A 16961-nucleotide genomic window follows, 5' to 3' on the forward strand; every position below is an offset into this window, starting at 1 on the left:
ATAACCGGATGGGATGGATTAAAGTAGGCAGAATTCGCCCACGGTCTTTGAACTTCGGCGCAACACAGCTTGGTACCTCTCCCTTGCTCAGGACAGGTTGGGCAGATTTTAGACCGGGTGTTAGTCTTTGTCATTCCCCATGGCTAGGCAGTCAGTACCCACTGGATCTTCTCTCAGCAGGATCCTAGACCTGCACCACCAGCGTTCTATAAAGCCATCTTTATTTCTGTAGCAACTGTGGAGAAGGAAAACCTGCCTCATCCAGACAGAGAGGGGCCCCTAGGCCAACCAACTTGATCCCAGTTGTTAGCTTTAACTCTTCTAATCTTAGTGACCAGTCAAGAAAATTCCAAATCTCAGTAACCTCATTAGCTAAAGGGGAAAATGAAATATGGAAATATAGGTTATAGTGGCTCCCTGACATTCACGATAACCTTCTGTAATAGTCCTCATAAGGTTAGGGAAATGTTCCCAGGGCATTTAGACAAATGAACTTGACCCTTGTGATGTAACTAAGTTGTATTATCCAAAGGTCAAAACTTTCATGAATGTGCGCATGTTAAATAAAATGCATATTTTAGGACAGAAGCTGATATTTTATCCTGCAGTCCTATCCGCTACCCCAAACTGATCAAACTTAACTGTCTCAAGTTAAATACTGGCATCACTTCCTTTTTTAAGTGTATAACTTAACCATTTTTCCAGGGTCTTTTACTCTAATTCTTATTAAACAGGCATTGTGCTTTTGGTTACCTTAACATATCAACTTTTGCATGTGCTCTTGCAACCTAAAAACTGCCCCGGGGTTTTCACTTACTAAAATAGAAACTTAACCACACCCTTTTCTTTTCTTTTTCAAACAACATATTCTGATTATGGCTTCCTCTCCCCCAACTCCTCCCACATCTACACCCTTTGCACTAAAATCAGAATGTTTTCTTCCATCTCTCAAAATAGCTTCTGGTTCGAGTCTGAACAGACAGATGTTGGACTGAGAGCAAATGCTCGTGAGTCTGACCTGCGGTTAGTGTGTGAGCAAGCAGCAGCAGTGGCTGCTGGGAGAAATGCCTTCATGACTTTTGCCAGGAATAACAGAATCAAGAGGCCAAAAAACACAGCTGCTAGAGACTTGCAATTTTACTTGTTTGACACTTACCTACTTTATCAGTGATTTATTCTCATGTGTGCAGGACAAATGATTACATGCCTTTAAAGTTTTGAAGTTCCCTAGCAAATAATCCAAATAAACTGAGTTTGCTAACCCCAGATTTGCCCCAGGAGTCTTGATAGGGAATGAAGGGTAAGGAAAGCAACCAGGGCTGCTGGAGTGTGTTATCCTTCCACAGAAACTAGTTTTAGTTTAGCCCAGACAGTCATTCCCTTCTCCCTAATATATGCTCTGAGTTTGTCACAAGTCAAAACCATAAAAGCAAAATTTGCTGGTTATTAAGTTTAAGGGTATGAATGGGGCAGATTTTCATAATTATTCTTCAGCTTTCTTTTGCCAAATGAACTACCTAGTCTTTTCTTACTCTCCCAGACAGAATAACTCTAATCATGAGGGTAAAATAATTTCCACTTCGCTTGAAATCTTTCTGCATTTTGTAAATTGAAAGTTCTAATGAGGCTTCAACGACTACACTTTCTTCCTCAAAAGAGGAAGAAAACATAGCCAGATTTAGATTTGGGGGGCCTTTAAAATAAGATTTCACTTTTGATTTCCAGCTTCTTGCTCCACGAGAATGTGAAAGGAGGGAAGGGCAGGACAGAATCGAGTGAGTGGGGCAGATAATCTAGCAGCCCTTACTCCTATCTGAATGGTGCTGCCGATAGGCCAATATCGTACTTCATAAAGCAAGCCCCGGCATCTGAGGAGTTTGTGTCATGCTCCTAAGCGGGGCCTGGAGCCACCTGTGACAAGACTGCTCCCTCCCCTCCACACAGGAAGAAGCAGAGACGTCCCTGAGAATGAGTCACGATTTCCGTCCCACAGAAGTATTATGAGATAGTGACCTTCAATGAAGTACAGACGGGCAGAGTATTGTTTTTGAAATTTGTACACCACACAATTAGTACATAATTACATACTTTTATGCCTTTGTGATAAATTTATTTCTTTCCATTGCTCTAGTCAGAAAGAAAACTTAACATCTACAATATTCTTCTTTGGGGAGTCTTTGCTGTTCTTTGGAAGCCACAGTTCATAGGGTTGCGGAGCAATGTTTGGAGGCAAAGAAATCTGTTTGTGTTTTTCCTCTAAGAGCAGAGATGAGTAGGAATTTTGGTTCAAACAATTCCCTCATGCAGTATCCTCAAATTCCCCAGTGAGAATCTACAAGAGACAGCAACAGCTCAAGTTTACAGGATTTGTAATTTACTGTAAAATACTGCAGCATAGACCATTCGATACATCCATACAGGAGGTTTTGGGGGTGTGTCTAGATACAGGCAGTTAGTTAATGGGTAAACAGGTTACACCAGAGTTATGAATGCTTACACCAGAGGGTGGTTGATCATCCCTAAAGAGGACAGACAGAGGTACTTAACCCTTGCGGATCATTAATCATCTGGGGGCTTTCAAAAACAATGCATAGGCTACATTATTTCATTTTCAATTACCATTCAGTAAAAGTAGAATTTTATTGTGGACAATTCTATGAATTTTAATACATATACAGATTTGTATAACTACCCCTACAGTCAGACTTCTGACCTCCATGAAGCTGCCTTGCATGCTTTATCCATCTAGAATCATAGTGTCCCTGCAATGACAATTTGTTGGGATGACTTTTTTTTTTTTTAAATAAATACTGGTGTCTAGACTTTTTTTCTCAGAGATCTTGATCTCATTTTATTGAGAAAAGACTTGGAATCTCTTAAACGAAACAACACAGTAAAAACAAACAAAAAGTTACCAAGGGTATAGACAAGGTAGAGAGGCTATAGATATCTCTTAAATCATCTAACAATTTTCAACAAATAAACTGGCTTCAACTTGTTTGGCTCATTGGTTGAACTCCACCTTCCACGCTAACAGAGCGGAGCACCTGGCTAGATGGCCAGGGGCACTGGCAGTGTGGCTGTACGCCAGAGTCGACACTACCCACTTTCCTTTGACTTACAAACCACTCAGAAATGGATGCCATAGCTATTGCCGTGTTTTTCAAACTCTAGGGGAGTCTGAAATGACATTTCTGGGTTGCTCTGCACACGCTTCCCATGTCACACAATGCAGATGCATCATCTGAAGGCTTGACAGGATTTTGAGGATTGACTCCCTCCGAGTTCTCTTATGTTGCCATTGTCAGGAAACATCAGCTCCAGTCGGTGTGGAGGAAGGGCTTCCCCAAAGGCTGGCTGTGTAGTCCTCGAGATTTGGTTGCTGGCATTTCATAGTGAGCGATTCAAAACCCAGAGCGAGGAGGATACGTTATCTTTTAGAATCTGACCTCTGAGTCCCACATGGTTATTCCTCTTAAATTTTAGTTTTCTTAAGCCAATAAGTAAATTCTTTGCACACTCAAGAGAAGCAAAGCTAGACTCCAGAAGATTCCCTCAACAAACTTTGAAACCATCACAGAAAGTAATTGGCTAGAGTTGAGGGATATAAAAGATATTTTGACTGCACTTATTGAAATGTTTAAGGTATGGCTAGAGAGAGATAGCTCACTTGGTTATATGCATGCTGCACAGCTACGAGCACCTGAGTTTGATTAGACACATGTTCTAAACGTGCCAGGAACAGTGATACTCACCTGTTATCCTAGTGTTAAGGAGACAAACAGGCAAGTCTCTGGGACTCAGTGTCCAGCCAGCCTCGCCTCTTGGCAAGTTCCAGGCAAATGAAAGAAAATCAAAAACCCTCTTTTAAACATGGAGGTGGAGAACTCAGACAAAACGACACCTGAGGTTGTCCCCTGAGCTCCACAGCACATGCTCTCACATATCCACATCTAAGCCAGACCCAGGGCTTGCGGACCATGAATTATAACTAATAGAGGAGTAAAGCGAGGAGAATTGAAACTTCAGATCCAATCTGGGCAACTTAGCAAGACTGTGTGTTAAAATTAAAATACGTAAATAACAACAATTTTCATGACTAATTCTAGTAGAGCAAATGAACTTAACAAAAGTCAAATACCCACAAACACCCCAAACTCTCAAAACCGTAACGAGTGAGTGGGCCACCAAATATAATTGGTACACGTATCTTCAGAGAAGAAAGAACACACGAGATCAAAAGACATCGTCTGGTCTTGCTCAAGACCATGTTGTCCAATGAAGCAGTTCTTCTGAAGACATGTACTTTCAGGGCAATGCTGTAGATGTGTTAATACGAAAACAGAAATATGTGATAACAGATAAACAGAAATGACATTTAATTTCAAGCTCCATTAGGAACATGCAGGCAATGGGGAGAACAAGGTCAGCCAAGATGGTAAAGGACAAAAATATTTCATTTCCAATTATTTAAAATGGTGTACAGATGTAGCAGCCCGGATACTGCTGAGTGCTTGCCAACTAAAAAATGAAAGGGATAACAACAAAGGAATAGATATCCATAATTCCTGAAGGCTTCAAAATCCTGTTTCCTGTCGAAGTACTGTTTTTACCCATTAAGTATTTGGGCCATGTAGATCAGCATTCTGTAGTTGCAGAGGTACCCAGCTTTGTTTACATAAAGTCTTAGGAGAACACAGCCATCCTGAAACTCCCTTGTATTGTATCTACGGTTCTCACTGTGTGGCAGTGACTCCTCAAGTCTCTGTGAGACACAATTGGTCATTAAGTATATTCCAACTTAGAAGGCAGTTCCTGAAGGAGCTGCTAGCCTAGGGGAGACTCAAAGAAATCATCCAGGAAAGGAGAGAACTCTGCACACCTGGATCAGAGGCGGCAGGGGCTTCCCCCTTTCATCTTCACACTAGTCCCTTCCCTTCCAAGCATCATGGATGAAGTCATATTCCATCCTTGTAAGTTCCTGATGTATGATGTCTGATTCCCTATTGTAGGGATCCCTCATTTTATTAAGGTTCTTCTAGCAAACTTGTCCAAATCTTGACCTGAAGGTAAACCAGAAGACACACCCACCCTATGGCCAAGGGCTATATATCTCTAGCTTTGGAGGCTGCTTGCTCTGATATCCTTGAAAAGCCAGGGCATGATAAACACTGTTACAAAGTGCTCGGGGACACCATATTGAAATTGCCTTCCGATAACAATGCCTCAGAGAGGAAATCAAATTGGTATGTGTTGAGTCAATTACCTGTCCTGCCTGGATCATGTGCCTTTTCCAATAGATGAAGTATACCATCAGCTCTGCTGGTCAGTTTTCATCCAGAGGCCAGGACCAAGTTTAGTTATCAAGGAAATCAGAGAAGGATGTGTTTGACATACACAAATCATACTTATCGTAGTTCATATTAAAAAGTAACTTACTAGGCTCAAGAATTAAGGCGGGGCTACATCACGAAGAATTGTATGGACTGTGTTTACAGGTTTGGAAATTTCTTAAATGACTGCGCATTAGTGGGGTGGTAAGGTTATCTTTACAGTCCTACTGATTCAGGCTTTAGGGGTTAGGAACAAGGAAACTCTGCAGGGAAATATTGATAAGTGAGTCTGGACCAGGACAGTGGGCAGACAGAAGGTATGTTGGTAGTAGCCTGTGGAGTGGGAAGACGGAATTAAAGATGGACTTCATGCTTCTATTTGGTAAAACTTAGTGAAAGAAGACACATTTTAGAAAGAGAAGTAGGTTTTATAAGGTAAAAGCAAATGCAGTTTTGAAAATTATGGCTTTGGGGATAGAATGGGACGTAGAAAATTGGGCTGAGAAAATAAATGAGACACAGGAGAAGGGTCAATCAGAGACAGGATACCTGGTACCAGTGCTTAGGGGAAGATGTAAGAAGCAGTCTCAGCCGAACTGAGAAAGCAGTCAGGAAGTACACACAAAGGAACCACGGAAGACACAGAACAGCTGCAGGAAGATATCTGAATGAAGGCGGCATACTCTAGTCCTGCTTTATTATGAATGGATCATGAGGTGTCTCAAGAGCTACACACACACAAAATGACAAATCCAGAGTAGGCAAACGTATCAAATGTTCCAATGGCCACTTCATCAACCTAAAAGGAAATGCCCTCAGTGACAAGGGAGCACCGAGAACTGAAGAGAGCCCAGGTCTCCTACTTCACACACTGTGAAGGCATTCAATACACGCCAGTCCTTTTCCTTGCTAAGAGTCAGTTACTGGTACCTGCGGCTCAGGTGATGCTCTGTATCAATAGATCTTCTCTGATCACTTGCTAATAGCGATTCACTGCGTCTGCGCTCTTTTGCTCTATACTAGGCACCCATGCCTCATTGAGTGCTTTCCTTTCCTTCTAATAAATTCTTGGGCACGAAATACTTTGACTTCTGTGTACGTGGAAGCAGAAATCCACATTTGGTATCTTCATCTACTCTGGCTAGCCTGCAAGCCTCAGAGATCCTCTTGCTTACACCTTTCAAATGCTCAGATGACAGTGCATTGTGCTTATTTGTCTAGGTGCTAGGGCTATAACAAGCCCTCACGCTTAGACATCAAGTACTGAACCAACTGAATTCTTTCCCCAGCACTCCTCTGACTCTTGGCCAACCAAAAGTTACAGAGTACTTGGAAAGATGAATCTAACTGATAATTTACATCTGTTCTTTTCGCTAATGGGGATCACATCTGGATTTAGTTCTCACTAGAATGCTCTTCTAACATGGAGTTAGAACTAATCCAGAATGGTTTGTGACTGGTAATTAAGTAAACATGACACTCATGCTTTCTCATGCTTTTAAAGAGCAATTTCTTATTTGTAGTCCCCAAAGTTAGCTTAAAGACAATGAAAGTCCTTAGTTCCTTCTTTCAGTAAGATGATGGAGGAAGAGAACTCAAGCGCCAATCAAAGCAGAAAAAGAAAGGAAGTGAAGCAGTTTGGCAAAGGCATTTAATAATTCATTGATTTATATTCTTCTTATAAAGAAAAACTGTAGCTCACAAACTACTAAGAAATTATATGCTTTAAAAGACTTACCCCTCACTTTTCATATCTTTATTGGTTAATACCCTAGGTTCAATATGTTTCAAATAATTAAATACTGCAACCGGGACATTAAAATACAAACTAATTTACCAAAATAATTGTATTCTGAGTATTATGTACAATATTATACATTTTACATTACATAGTGGGGCTTTTATACATAAAGATGAGATTTGATTTATGGCTACTAGTAATCCAAAATACGGAACAGTTCTATGCACACATACACATGACTGTGGCTATTAAAAACTAAAATTACATTCATACCATAAGAGCACAAAATGAAATTCATTTATGATTTTGAAAGTGGCATTTAAAAACCACACACAGATGAATTGTGACCCAGTTCTACGTGTTTAACCATATTGATGATCCAAGCTGAAATATGTGCTCATTTATGGGAAAAATTTCCACTTTGTATTTTCTCCTAAGGGATGTATTATTACTCACAGCCATTAAAATGCCTTATATATAGTCGAAGGCAGGTCAATTCTGGGTAAACAGTAAAGCCACTGAGGGTGCAGTTCTTATCATAGTGCTATAGATATTTCACGATATAGTTCTGAAAAATAATCTTATTAAACTGTAACATTGCATGCTTTCATATCGATAGCTGTGATCCAAATAGTTACATACCAAGGCACAGAGCTTAAGGGAGAAATATGTGCTGTAGAAACTGGATACCAAGGAGAATATAACTAAGAGACTTTAGATAAGAAAAAATGGAGACTGGGAGGTCACCCAGGAAGCAACTTCACACAGACTCGATCAGTTTCTAAGTGTGTCAGCCCTTGTTTGGCCTCTATAACTAAAGACCAAGTCCAAGATACTTTCCTAGGGGTATTAATATTACTCGATTTTCATACTTGATTCCTCTCGAACATGGCAGCTGTGATCTTTCAGCACTGCTAACTAACCTGAAAGTTTGAAAACACAATGTCTTTGCTCTGACACACACACACACACACACACACACACACCTTTCCAATTACATGTCAAAGGCGCAGAGGGATCTCATTTCCAGACAGCCTGTAGCAGTGACATCCTATCAGAGCCGTACCTAAGAACCTGCAGGAATAGCCACTAGGCTACCTACCGGTCATTCCCTCGACATTTGCACAGTGTTTTTCAGTACATCTTGTTTCTAAATCCAATCCTGCCTTTTATCCAATATAAACGGTAGACTCCCTGGAAGCCAGAAAAGAAAAAAGTAACGAGCTGAGACATGCACCAAAGCCAAGCACTTTCCAACATCACACCGTCTCTGAGGAGTGAGAGTCAGACCTGAAGGCATGTCTGATTGTTTTTCCTTCTTCTCCATGTTTAACTTGACTATAAAAGAAGTTCTAAGTTATCAAAATATATTCATATAAATGTATAGCATTTCTAATATAAAAGTTAAAAAAGTCTAAACCCTTACTTTTGTTTGTAATTAAATATTCTAGAATTCAGTAGGCGGGACTTGTTTTAGAGCAGCTTGAAAAAAAAAATGGATGGCTGAGCGTAGCCTAGAAATTGGGTCCAGCTACATTTCTGCTCTCCGATGTGATTTCTCAGCGATAGCGGCCCCCTCTTCTTCCTCATCTTCCTCCTCTTCATAATGCTCCTCCCTTCTTTTGGAATGGGCACCATCTGGAGCTCCTGGTTCTTCGCCATCATTATTTTTATCATCAGCCTAAAAGATAAAAGAAAAAGACAAAAACAAAAACAACAAACTAAGAGTGAATGTAGAGTTTGTGATGGATAATACTCTGCAACAAAGGATGCAACGTAATTCATTTTGGAGGAAGAGAAGGCGTGAAGAAAATGACCTCATCAACAGCACCACCCACCACAGCCTCGCAGTGTTTCAGATCATAACGTTTCTTAATTCTAGGCGGGCCTGCTAAATTTGTCATTTACTTAGAGGTACAGAGAGAGTGCAGCTGGTCTCTGTGTGGATGTGTGTGATTTAGATGTGTAAATGTGACATTCCTGAGCAGTGTAGGCAAAAACACACATTCCTGCATACATTCATGTTGGCACACATACACATGCACGCTCACATTCAAGGAAGTAAAACATACATTATCACCATAGGTCTCTTCAGCATTGTGCTCTAATTCCCTTTTCTTCTCTTCAGTCAGATCTTCCTGAACCTAAAACACAATCACAAATACCAAGTGAATCTTTCCCATTTAAACATGTGTGGTGAAATGTTGCGGTTTCTAAGACATTCATTCAGAATTGCACATCTTTACAAAAAAAAAAGGAACTAAAATGAACGTTGAAAAATGATACAAGTCAAAAGTTTGACTTGTCCAGTAGGCGTACGGAAGTGTGCAATACACCTCTGTAGAAACTGTTGGCAGTTAATGGTTGCTGGAGGAACAGGTGCCTTTTTCTTCAGTGGCGTAGCACTTAGAAGATGCATGTGCTCCAGTAAATCACCTCCTGCTCATGCTTGGGCAAGAAATCTAATTCAACTCAGTGGGCCACATCAAATAGGAAGATGTGAATGTAGGAAGAAGAATCGTTGAAAAGAAGCATCCCAGAGGGAAAGGGAATGGGATGAGGGTGGAGGATGGAAAAGGGTAATGGAGGGGAAAATGGTTAAAATTTATTATATGAATATATGAAACTGTCAAAAAGAGAAATTTAAAAGTCAGTGTGATTCTCAAAGACGGACCTGGCTCTCTGTTTCAATAAAACTGTATTTACAAAACAGGTTGTGTTTATTGGAGTTTTCTATCTCTTACTATATATTGTGTAGAAAGACACACCTGAACAAAAGGCTTGTCTCTAAACATTTCTTTCTATATGAACAGCGAGGTTTTGCTTTGGTTTCAGGCAGGGTGTCATCATCTCAAGCTCACAATCTCCCTGCCTCAATTCCTGGAGTGCTGTGATTACAGATTTGTTTCAGCATGCTGGGGAAACAGTTTTCATTATGGTAACCCTCAATAAAGTGCCAATAAAGAGAATCACTTAGTAAGACTTTTATAGCCATTAATCTCAAGATGGTCATACTTGCTTCATCTATGACAAGACTACTTTTTCAGTGAATTACGTATATGCCTCTGTGTGTATATGTTCATGAGTGTGTGTGTGCGTGTGTGTGTGTGTGTGTGAGTGTGCAGGTGCACTAGAAATGGGAGGTCAGAAGTCAATGTCAGGTTTCTTCCTCAATCTTTCACCCTATTTATTTATTTGTTTGTTTGTTTATTTATTTATTTATTTTTTGGTTTTTCGAGACAGGGTTTCTCTATGGTTTTGGAGCCTGTCCTGGGACTAGCTCTTGTAGACCAGGCTGGTCTCGAACTCACATAGATCTGCCTGCCTCTGCCTCCCGAGTGCTGGGATTAAAGGCGTGCGTGCGCTACCACCGCCTGGCTCCTATTTATTTTTTAAACTCAGTCTCTCATCCATCCTGAAGCTCACCTATTTGCCTAGTCTGGCCTGTGAGCCCCAGGGACCCTCCTCTCCCTGTCTTCCCAATGGAAGGATTACAAGTGTGTGCTATCAAGATTTTTAGTTATTTTTTTAAAATGTGATTGCTGCAAACCTAACTCAAACATTCAAGCTTATATCATAAATATTTTAACAACTGAGACATGGCCTTGGCCTTTTGCTGAATTAGTCTTAAAATTTCTACACATCTTGCTGTTTCCATGTAATGGCAAGTACATTCCATGGTATACATCTCTGGCAATGCACGTCTCTCTATACAAACAATGTGTTATCACATCTGATAGCTTCGGTAACCCTGTGCTCTATATATACTGGCTAGCCCACAATCACACTTTCTTGACTAACTTTTTGACATGGAAACTCATTAAGTGACCCAATCAGGCATCAACCAGTGGTCCTTTTGTACAACAGCCTTTTCAGTACAGGGACTACAACTGTGAGTCTTCCTACATTAAAGGGTTGGCTTTATTAAAATATAACTGAAATGCCACTACATCTTATTAGTGTAAGATGCTAACTGTTATAAGAATCCATGTGCAGTCACTTTGCCCTAACCACAATCTAAACAAAGATTATGCATAACATGGGATTCCTTTCATTCTTTTTTCTTAAAAAAAAAAAAAAACACCAAAAACTCTAGGTGCACTTCAGTCTGGTATGCCTTCAGCCATCCCTCCAGCCATTCCTTTAGGTCCTTATATTTCCTGTGAGTGAAGCTAGCATTAAGTGTGAGCAAATTTGGCTTCAACGTAAAAGCCAAGGGCATTTCAGAGCGGGGCTGAAAACTTCCTGGTTTCATCTCGACACCATGCACCCTGTGCATGTTTGTTCTAATTACAGCAAGGTCGTCCTTGGTCAGTGACATCAGATGTTGACAGCCCATGCTCCACAGCAAGTTCTCTGACCTCTGTTCAGGTAGTGATGTCATTCATTGATGACTATGTCTTAAGTCGATTGTTTTATTCAAAAGTTACATCATGATGACTTTCTGGTTCTATTGTTCTTTCTATATTACTCCCACAAAGAACTCCCTCCCATTAACTTTGAGTTCTTGGTAGACTTAATAATGTCAACTTTACACCAGCCCTGGGTAAGCAATAAACAACAAATTATATACTTCTGAAAAACGTAACTCTCCTTTCTGAAGCTCAGATTTCTTATACATGCAATAAAAGTGTTAAATAAAAATTCACAGCATTTGGCGATTATGTGTGTGTTGGGGTAGGAGCAGTCTGAGAGCTGCAGGTCCTTTTTTAAGCATTCAATGAGAAAATGTTTAGCAAATGTGTGTAACCGTTCACATAAGTTCAGGAGCCCACCCACACTTTTGCTTTTTTTTTTTTTTTTTGGTCTTGTTTTATTTATTTACTTTTGTTTTTCAATACAGGGCTTCTCTGGTGGTGCCTATCCTGGAACTAGCTCTTGTAGACCAGGCTGGCTATGAACTCAAAGAGATCCACCTGCCTCTGCCTGCCCCCCTCCCGGGCGGGGATTAAAGGCCTGCACCAACACCACCTGGCTGGTGACATTTTGCAAAGTCGATCTAGAGCTGCTCTCCCTAGGACTATTTATCTAAACAGAAGATCCCGAAATATCAGTATCTACTGCATGGAAAGTGAGCTTCTGAAGGGCTCTGATTTTTAGGGCCCTTGAAAGAGAAGATCCAAATTCCACAGGGTAGAGTTGTTCTAGAGGTTTGTATTCTTCATGGGCTTCTCAAAGTGACTCCTGGTCACAGCTGAGGATGATCTATTTCTGAGTACAGTGGATGCTGGCTAAGGATGCATGGCGGGGAATTAATAAACTTTCTAAGAACGTTTCTCCCTTTCTCTACTCAGTGGGTCTACTGTAGAAATTTTAGTTTGTGCCCCAATTGTCATAATTATAGTTGTAAACTTATGATTTAAATGGCTCTTTGATTAATCAAAAATGATATTCGATAATATTTTAGCCATAGAGACAACAGGCTCTTACTTATGTAATATTAATGCATCAATCATATTGGAAACAAAAGTAACCCAAGTTCATCTTAACTGCATTGCTAAAGAAGAAGAGATGGTGTTGTATTCCTGAGCTTTACGCCATGCTTAAGCTGGCAGCCCCAGGTCAAAAGCTCACCTCTGACCATTACATACACCATCCACAACAGTTTACCTTAATATCCCGCTACAGCTAGCACAGGCTTTATCAAAAATACCACAACACTTCTACTTCTCATTTGTAGCCTGAAAGTTTGTAGCTTGAGAAACTGCAGAAAAGTATCCTACCAAATGGGGCAAACCTTGCTTAGTGGTTAAACAAAACAAAGCAAACAACAGCAGCTGACTTAGTGCTTGTGTAGGCAGTGACACTTTTCTTCTACATATGAGAGAACTGTGTACCTAGGGAACCTAGCCTTAAGAAGCTGAGCACGAGAGGTTTCGGAGGTAGTGGCTGTGAGACAGTCAAAGACCTTCAAAAGCGTTAGCTACAATGGCTGATCTGCAAGGTTTAAAAAACCTGTGCCTATTCAAAAGGCCTCTTTTCCTCCCTTCCTAGCAGGATCCTATAGAGCTCCCAACTTTGAAAGTGTGTCATGAATGGGACCCCCCTCCCCTCCCATACTAAAACAATGCAATGCGTCCATGCTTCTAGTTCACTGTTCATCTTGCTGTGGGTTGCTCAGCACCTCATCTTTACTATCTGCTCTTCAGATGCTCTTCAGGCCTCTACAGAAGGCCTCGGAATAATGTAAAGAGCTGGAAAATTCAATACAGTCTGTGCAAGGGATGCTCAGTGGACAGGCAGGCAGCTAAGACTGGAAGGCAAAGCGTCCCGAGAGTTGCAGACAGTAGTCCCAAATATCAGGCGCATGCGTGCCTGCATACCTGCGTGCGTGTGTGCATATACCTGCGTGCGTGTGTGCATGTGTGTGCCAGGGGCTTTCATGGACGGTGTTAGCAGTCCAGCTGAGTCAAGGAGAGGAACAACGGAAGCAGGGAGGGGAGGACCGCCTCTGGGTGCTGGCTGCAGTGGAAGAGCACAAGCCTCTCTGCCTTCATGCCTGCTCTTTCCTGTCTTCCTTTTCGTTCCATCCTGGCTTTCTTTCCTTCCCATCCTAGATACTGCTCACAGCTCAGTTTTTCTCCTTCACCTTAACAGATCACACTACAGAGCTGCGAAGGAATCAGCAAATACTGATTAAACTTTTATGTTTACCCCGCTGAATTTTTAAAAGGAAGCCAAGGTGAACCCTTTCTCTCTTAATCCCCCAGAGCTCCCCCTTATCCTCCTTAAGGAAACAAAGGACTACTGGTCCAGACATCCTGTTACAAAAGCAGCCCTGATGAATAGCTTTCTCCCGCAAATGTCTTAATATTCAAGGCTGCTACTTTCTCCAATGCTCTTTCCAAAAAGCCAATCTCTGGGTCTTCATGAAGATGAACGGCAGCAGGGGAAATGCAGGAGGGATGCAGGGATCCAGCCTGGTACAGACGGCATGGCCGTGGTCATAAAGGGCAGCATCATTTTCTCTTTCCTTGGGATAAGCACAAATTTTAGCATTGGCTCTAAAAAGCTGACAGAGGCAGAAAGAACGAGGCAGTGATTCATGAAGGCAGCTGAGGGTGCATGTGCCCAACTGCAGAGCACAAACTTTCTGAGCATGCTCTCTTCCTGGAGGCCTGTCTCTAGACCATCAAATGTTTGCCATCTCACCTGTACTTTCTCCCCAGGGACAAAGCCTTCTGTTCCCAAGACCCCGATGATGAGGTGGCTCTTAACCAGTGCTTTAACTTGGGAAGTACTGACTTGTCTATGGACAGCCCCAACTACACCAATCAGAGGAAAAGATAGGTAGTAGACAAGGTATACGCAACACCACAAAGAGCAACACGACCCCAGTAAAACCTAAAGGCCCCACAACAGCAAGACTTGAACAACCAAATATAGATGAAGCAGGAGAAAATGATCTAAAAATTAACATTAGGAGAAATTTTGAGGCCCTTAAAGAGGAATTGACCAAAGAATGGATAACGAAAATGTGGTACATTTACACAGCAGAGTACTACACAGCAGAAAAAAAAAATAATGACATCTTGAAATTTGTACGCAAATGGATGGAGCTAGAAAACATCATATTGAGTGAAGTAAGCTAGATCCAGAAAGACAATTATCATATGTACTCACTCATAAGTGGTTTTTAAACCTAAAGGAAAGAAAACCAACCTACAATTCACAATCCCAGAGAACCTAGGCAACAATGAGGACCCTAAGAGAGATGTACATGGATCTAATCTACATGGGAAGTAGAAAAAGACAAGCCCTCCTGAGAAAATTGGGAGCATGGGGACCATGGGAGAGGGTTGAAGGGGAGGGGAGAGGACAGGAGGGGAGCAGAGAAAACTGTAAAGCTCAATAAAATTATTAAAAAAAAAGAATTGTTGTGGTCATGGTGTCTCTTCGTAGAGGTAAAACTCTAAGACTTCCACATAGAGTTCACTAAAAAGACAGCTGTGACAGAAAAATCCCTCACCACCCTCACTGATTAATCAGAGGAATAAGATACTGGGATAGGTTTTATATAAGATTCATTAGTGGTAACATGCCAGAAATCTACGATGGAAAGCAAATTAAAATTTAATATTAAGAAACTCCATCTAAATGCATTTTAATTCAAGGGAAGTCCAGTTCCTTTTGTATTTTACCTCCTCCTTTCCATTTCTTTCCCTTTTTCTTTTGGTGGAGGGTGCTGTAGACTGAGCTCATGGCCTCTTACTTGCCAGGTGACCCCGCCCTCATTATCAAGCTTAATTACGATTTTGTACTCATATGAAAGAAGAGGTCAGCAGGAAAGACTGGTGACTTTCTAGAAAATCTTGGAGTGGCTTAGATGGGTCCCAGTTCACTCTGTGGGGTTTGAGAAGGCATAGAGAATATTCCACAAAGAAAGGCATATGGGTTAGTGCATGCTCCCTGGATATAGAGAGCCTTGTTCTTCTCTCTTTGATGTGGGAAAATGCATGCACGGATATTCAAAAACACCACATGGATCTATGTCTGCCAGAGGTCTTCTTGATTCTAAATTTCAAGTCATTTAAAATCTCTCTGATTTAAGTCTGAATGTCAAAGTCAACAGAGCCGAGGTTTGTCTGAAGGTGGTATTCCCAGTGTGCCCAGTCCCATACATCCAATCATATACCTCTTCCTCTCCTTCTTCCTGGTACTGCTCATCAACATTATCCTCCTGCTGGTCTGGATTCCCTGCCATCTGTTGAAACAAAAGGAGATGCTCATGATACCGTACCTTGGAGAAGCATCTCACAGGATGCTGGGTCAATGAATGAGTACATTGTGATGAAAAGTGAACACATAAATGCATCAGTAACCAGACAATGCTCGATGTTCACTTCTCAAAAGCAGTATGTGTCATCCCTTCCCTCACTCTTGGGGTACAGGCATACCATCTTACACAGCGTCCAAAACTGGACTTTGTGCTGATGTGGCAAACTGTCTCTCAACCCACAGAACTACGTGCTTTTTGCCGCAAAGAAGGCATTCACTAAGATGCTCAGGCCGAACCCGCTCTTCATGACAGGCGTCATCTTACCACCAAGTGCTCATCCATCTCTGCATTCTCTCGCTTGGGCTCCCTTGGTCTTTGCTCCTCACTTTCCTCTGGCAGGGTTTCTTCTCTCACTTGCTCAGCTTCCTCAAATTCATCTTCCCCCTGATTGTTGGGGTCGTCTGCTGGGTTGATATCCTCCACAGCTGCCGTCTGGAAAACAGATTTCAATGGAAACGTCAACACAGAGGCAGGAAAGGAGACTGTACTTCATGTGGGGACCCACAGATGTGAGTCTCTTCCACCTTGTCTGGAGGTCAGAGAGTTTGAGCTTGAAGGTCTTTCAAAGTTCTTGACAACAGGTTGGCCACAAATCCTGACGTAGGGTGTGGTTACTTGGTGTTTTGGACATTAAGATGGCCCATAGAGGTGGATCTGCACCACCCTGAGCAAAGGTCAGAGAATTCAAGCCTATTCCTGTTCCTTCATTTTTAAAATAGGAGGTTTGACATAGGGAGTGGCTGCCTACAGGATACTCGGTCTATGGTATATTCACTGCATATCCTACCCCAAACACTAAATGCTTTACTCAGGAAATAATGACTTGATGTCTCAAGTATTGAAGCAAGCGACTGTTCTGGTTGTCCTTGGTGGCATGTTAAAGCAGTCTTTTGTCTTCTTCCCCCCTTTTTTTGTATTAGGGTATAAAAGTGTATGGAAATTAAACACAGGAAAATTCAGTATTCAGCATACACTGAGTTGCCCTCCCAATACTATCCTGTGTCTCTGTGTTTCTTTCATATCGCAGTTCCTCCTACCTAACATTTTTTTTTCTTTTCTTTCTTTTTTTTTTTTTTTTTTTTTTTTTTTTTTTGTTTTATATTGTTGA

The 16961-nt window shown here is 41.4% G+C and overlaps 1 protein-coding gene across 2 annotated transcripts in view; it reads right to left on the reverse strand.

Moving 5' to 3' along the window:
- Window positions 1–2765: 2765 nt before the first annotated feature.
- The window catches only part of Golim4 (golgi integral membrane protein 4), an 81004-nt gene continuing 66808 nt past the window's right edge, over window positions 2766–16961 (reverse strand). For both annotated transcript variants that reach the window (XM_050147447.1, XM_050147446.1), the window contains 4 exons: window positions 16118–16285; window positions 15710–15778; window positions 9147–9218; window positions 2766–8755 (listed from right to left, as the gene is read on the reverse strand). In XM_050147447.1, the coding sequence (XP_050003404.1) occupies window positions 8606–8755; window positions 9147–9218; window positions 15710–15778; window positions 16118–16285 (459 nt within the window). In that variant the 3' untranslated portion in view covers window positions 2766–8605. The remainder of the gene's footprint in view (window positions 8756–9146; window positions 9219–15709; window positions 15779–16117; window positions 16286–16961) is intronic.

This window comes from Alexandromys fortis, unplaced genomic scaffold, assembly GCF_014885135.2.
Source record: "Alexandromys fortis isolate MF-2015 unplaced genomic scaffold, M_Fortis_MF-2015_v1.1 scaffold_53, whole genome shotgun sequence".
NCBI lineage: Eukaryota > Metazoa > Chordata > Mammalia > Rodentia > Cricetidae > Alexandromys > Alexandromys fortis.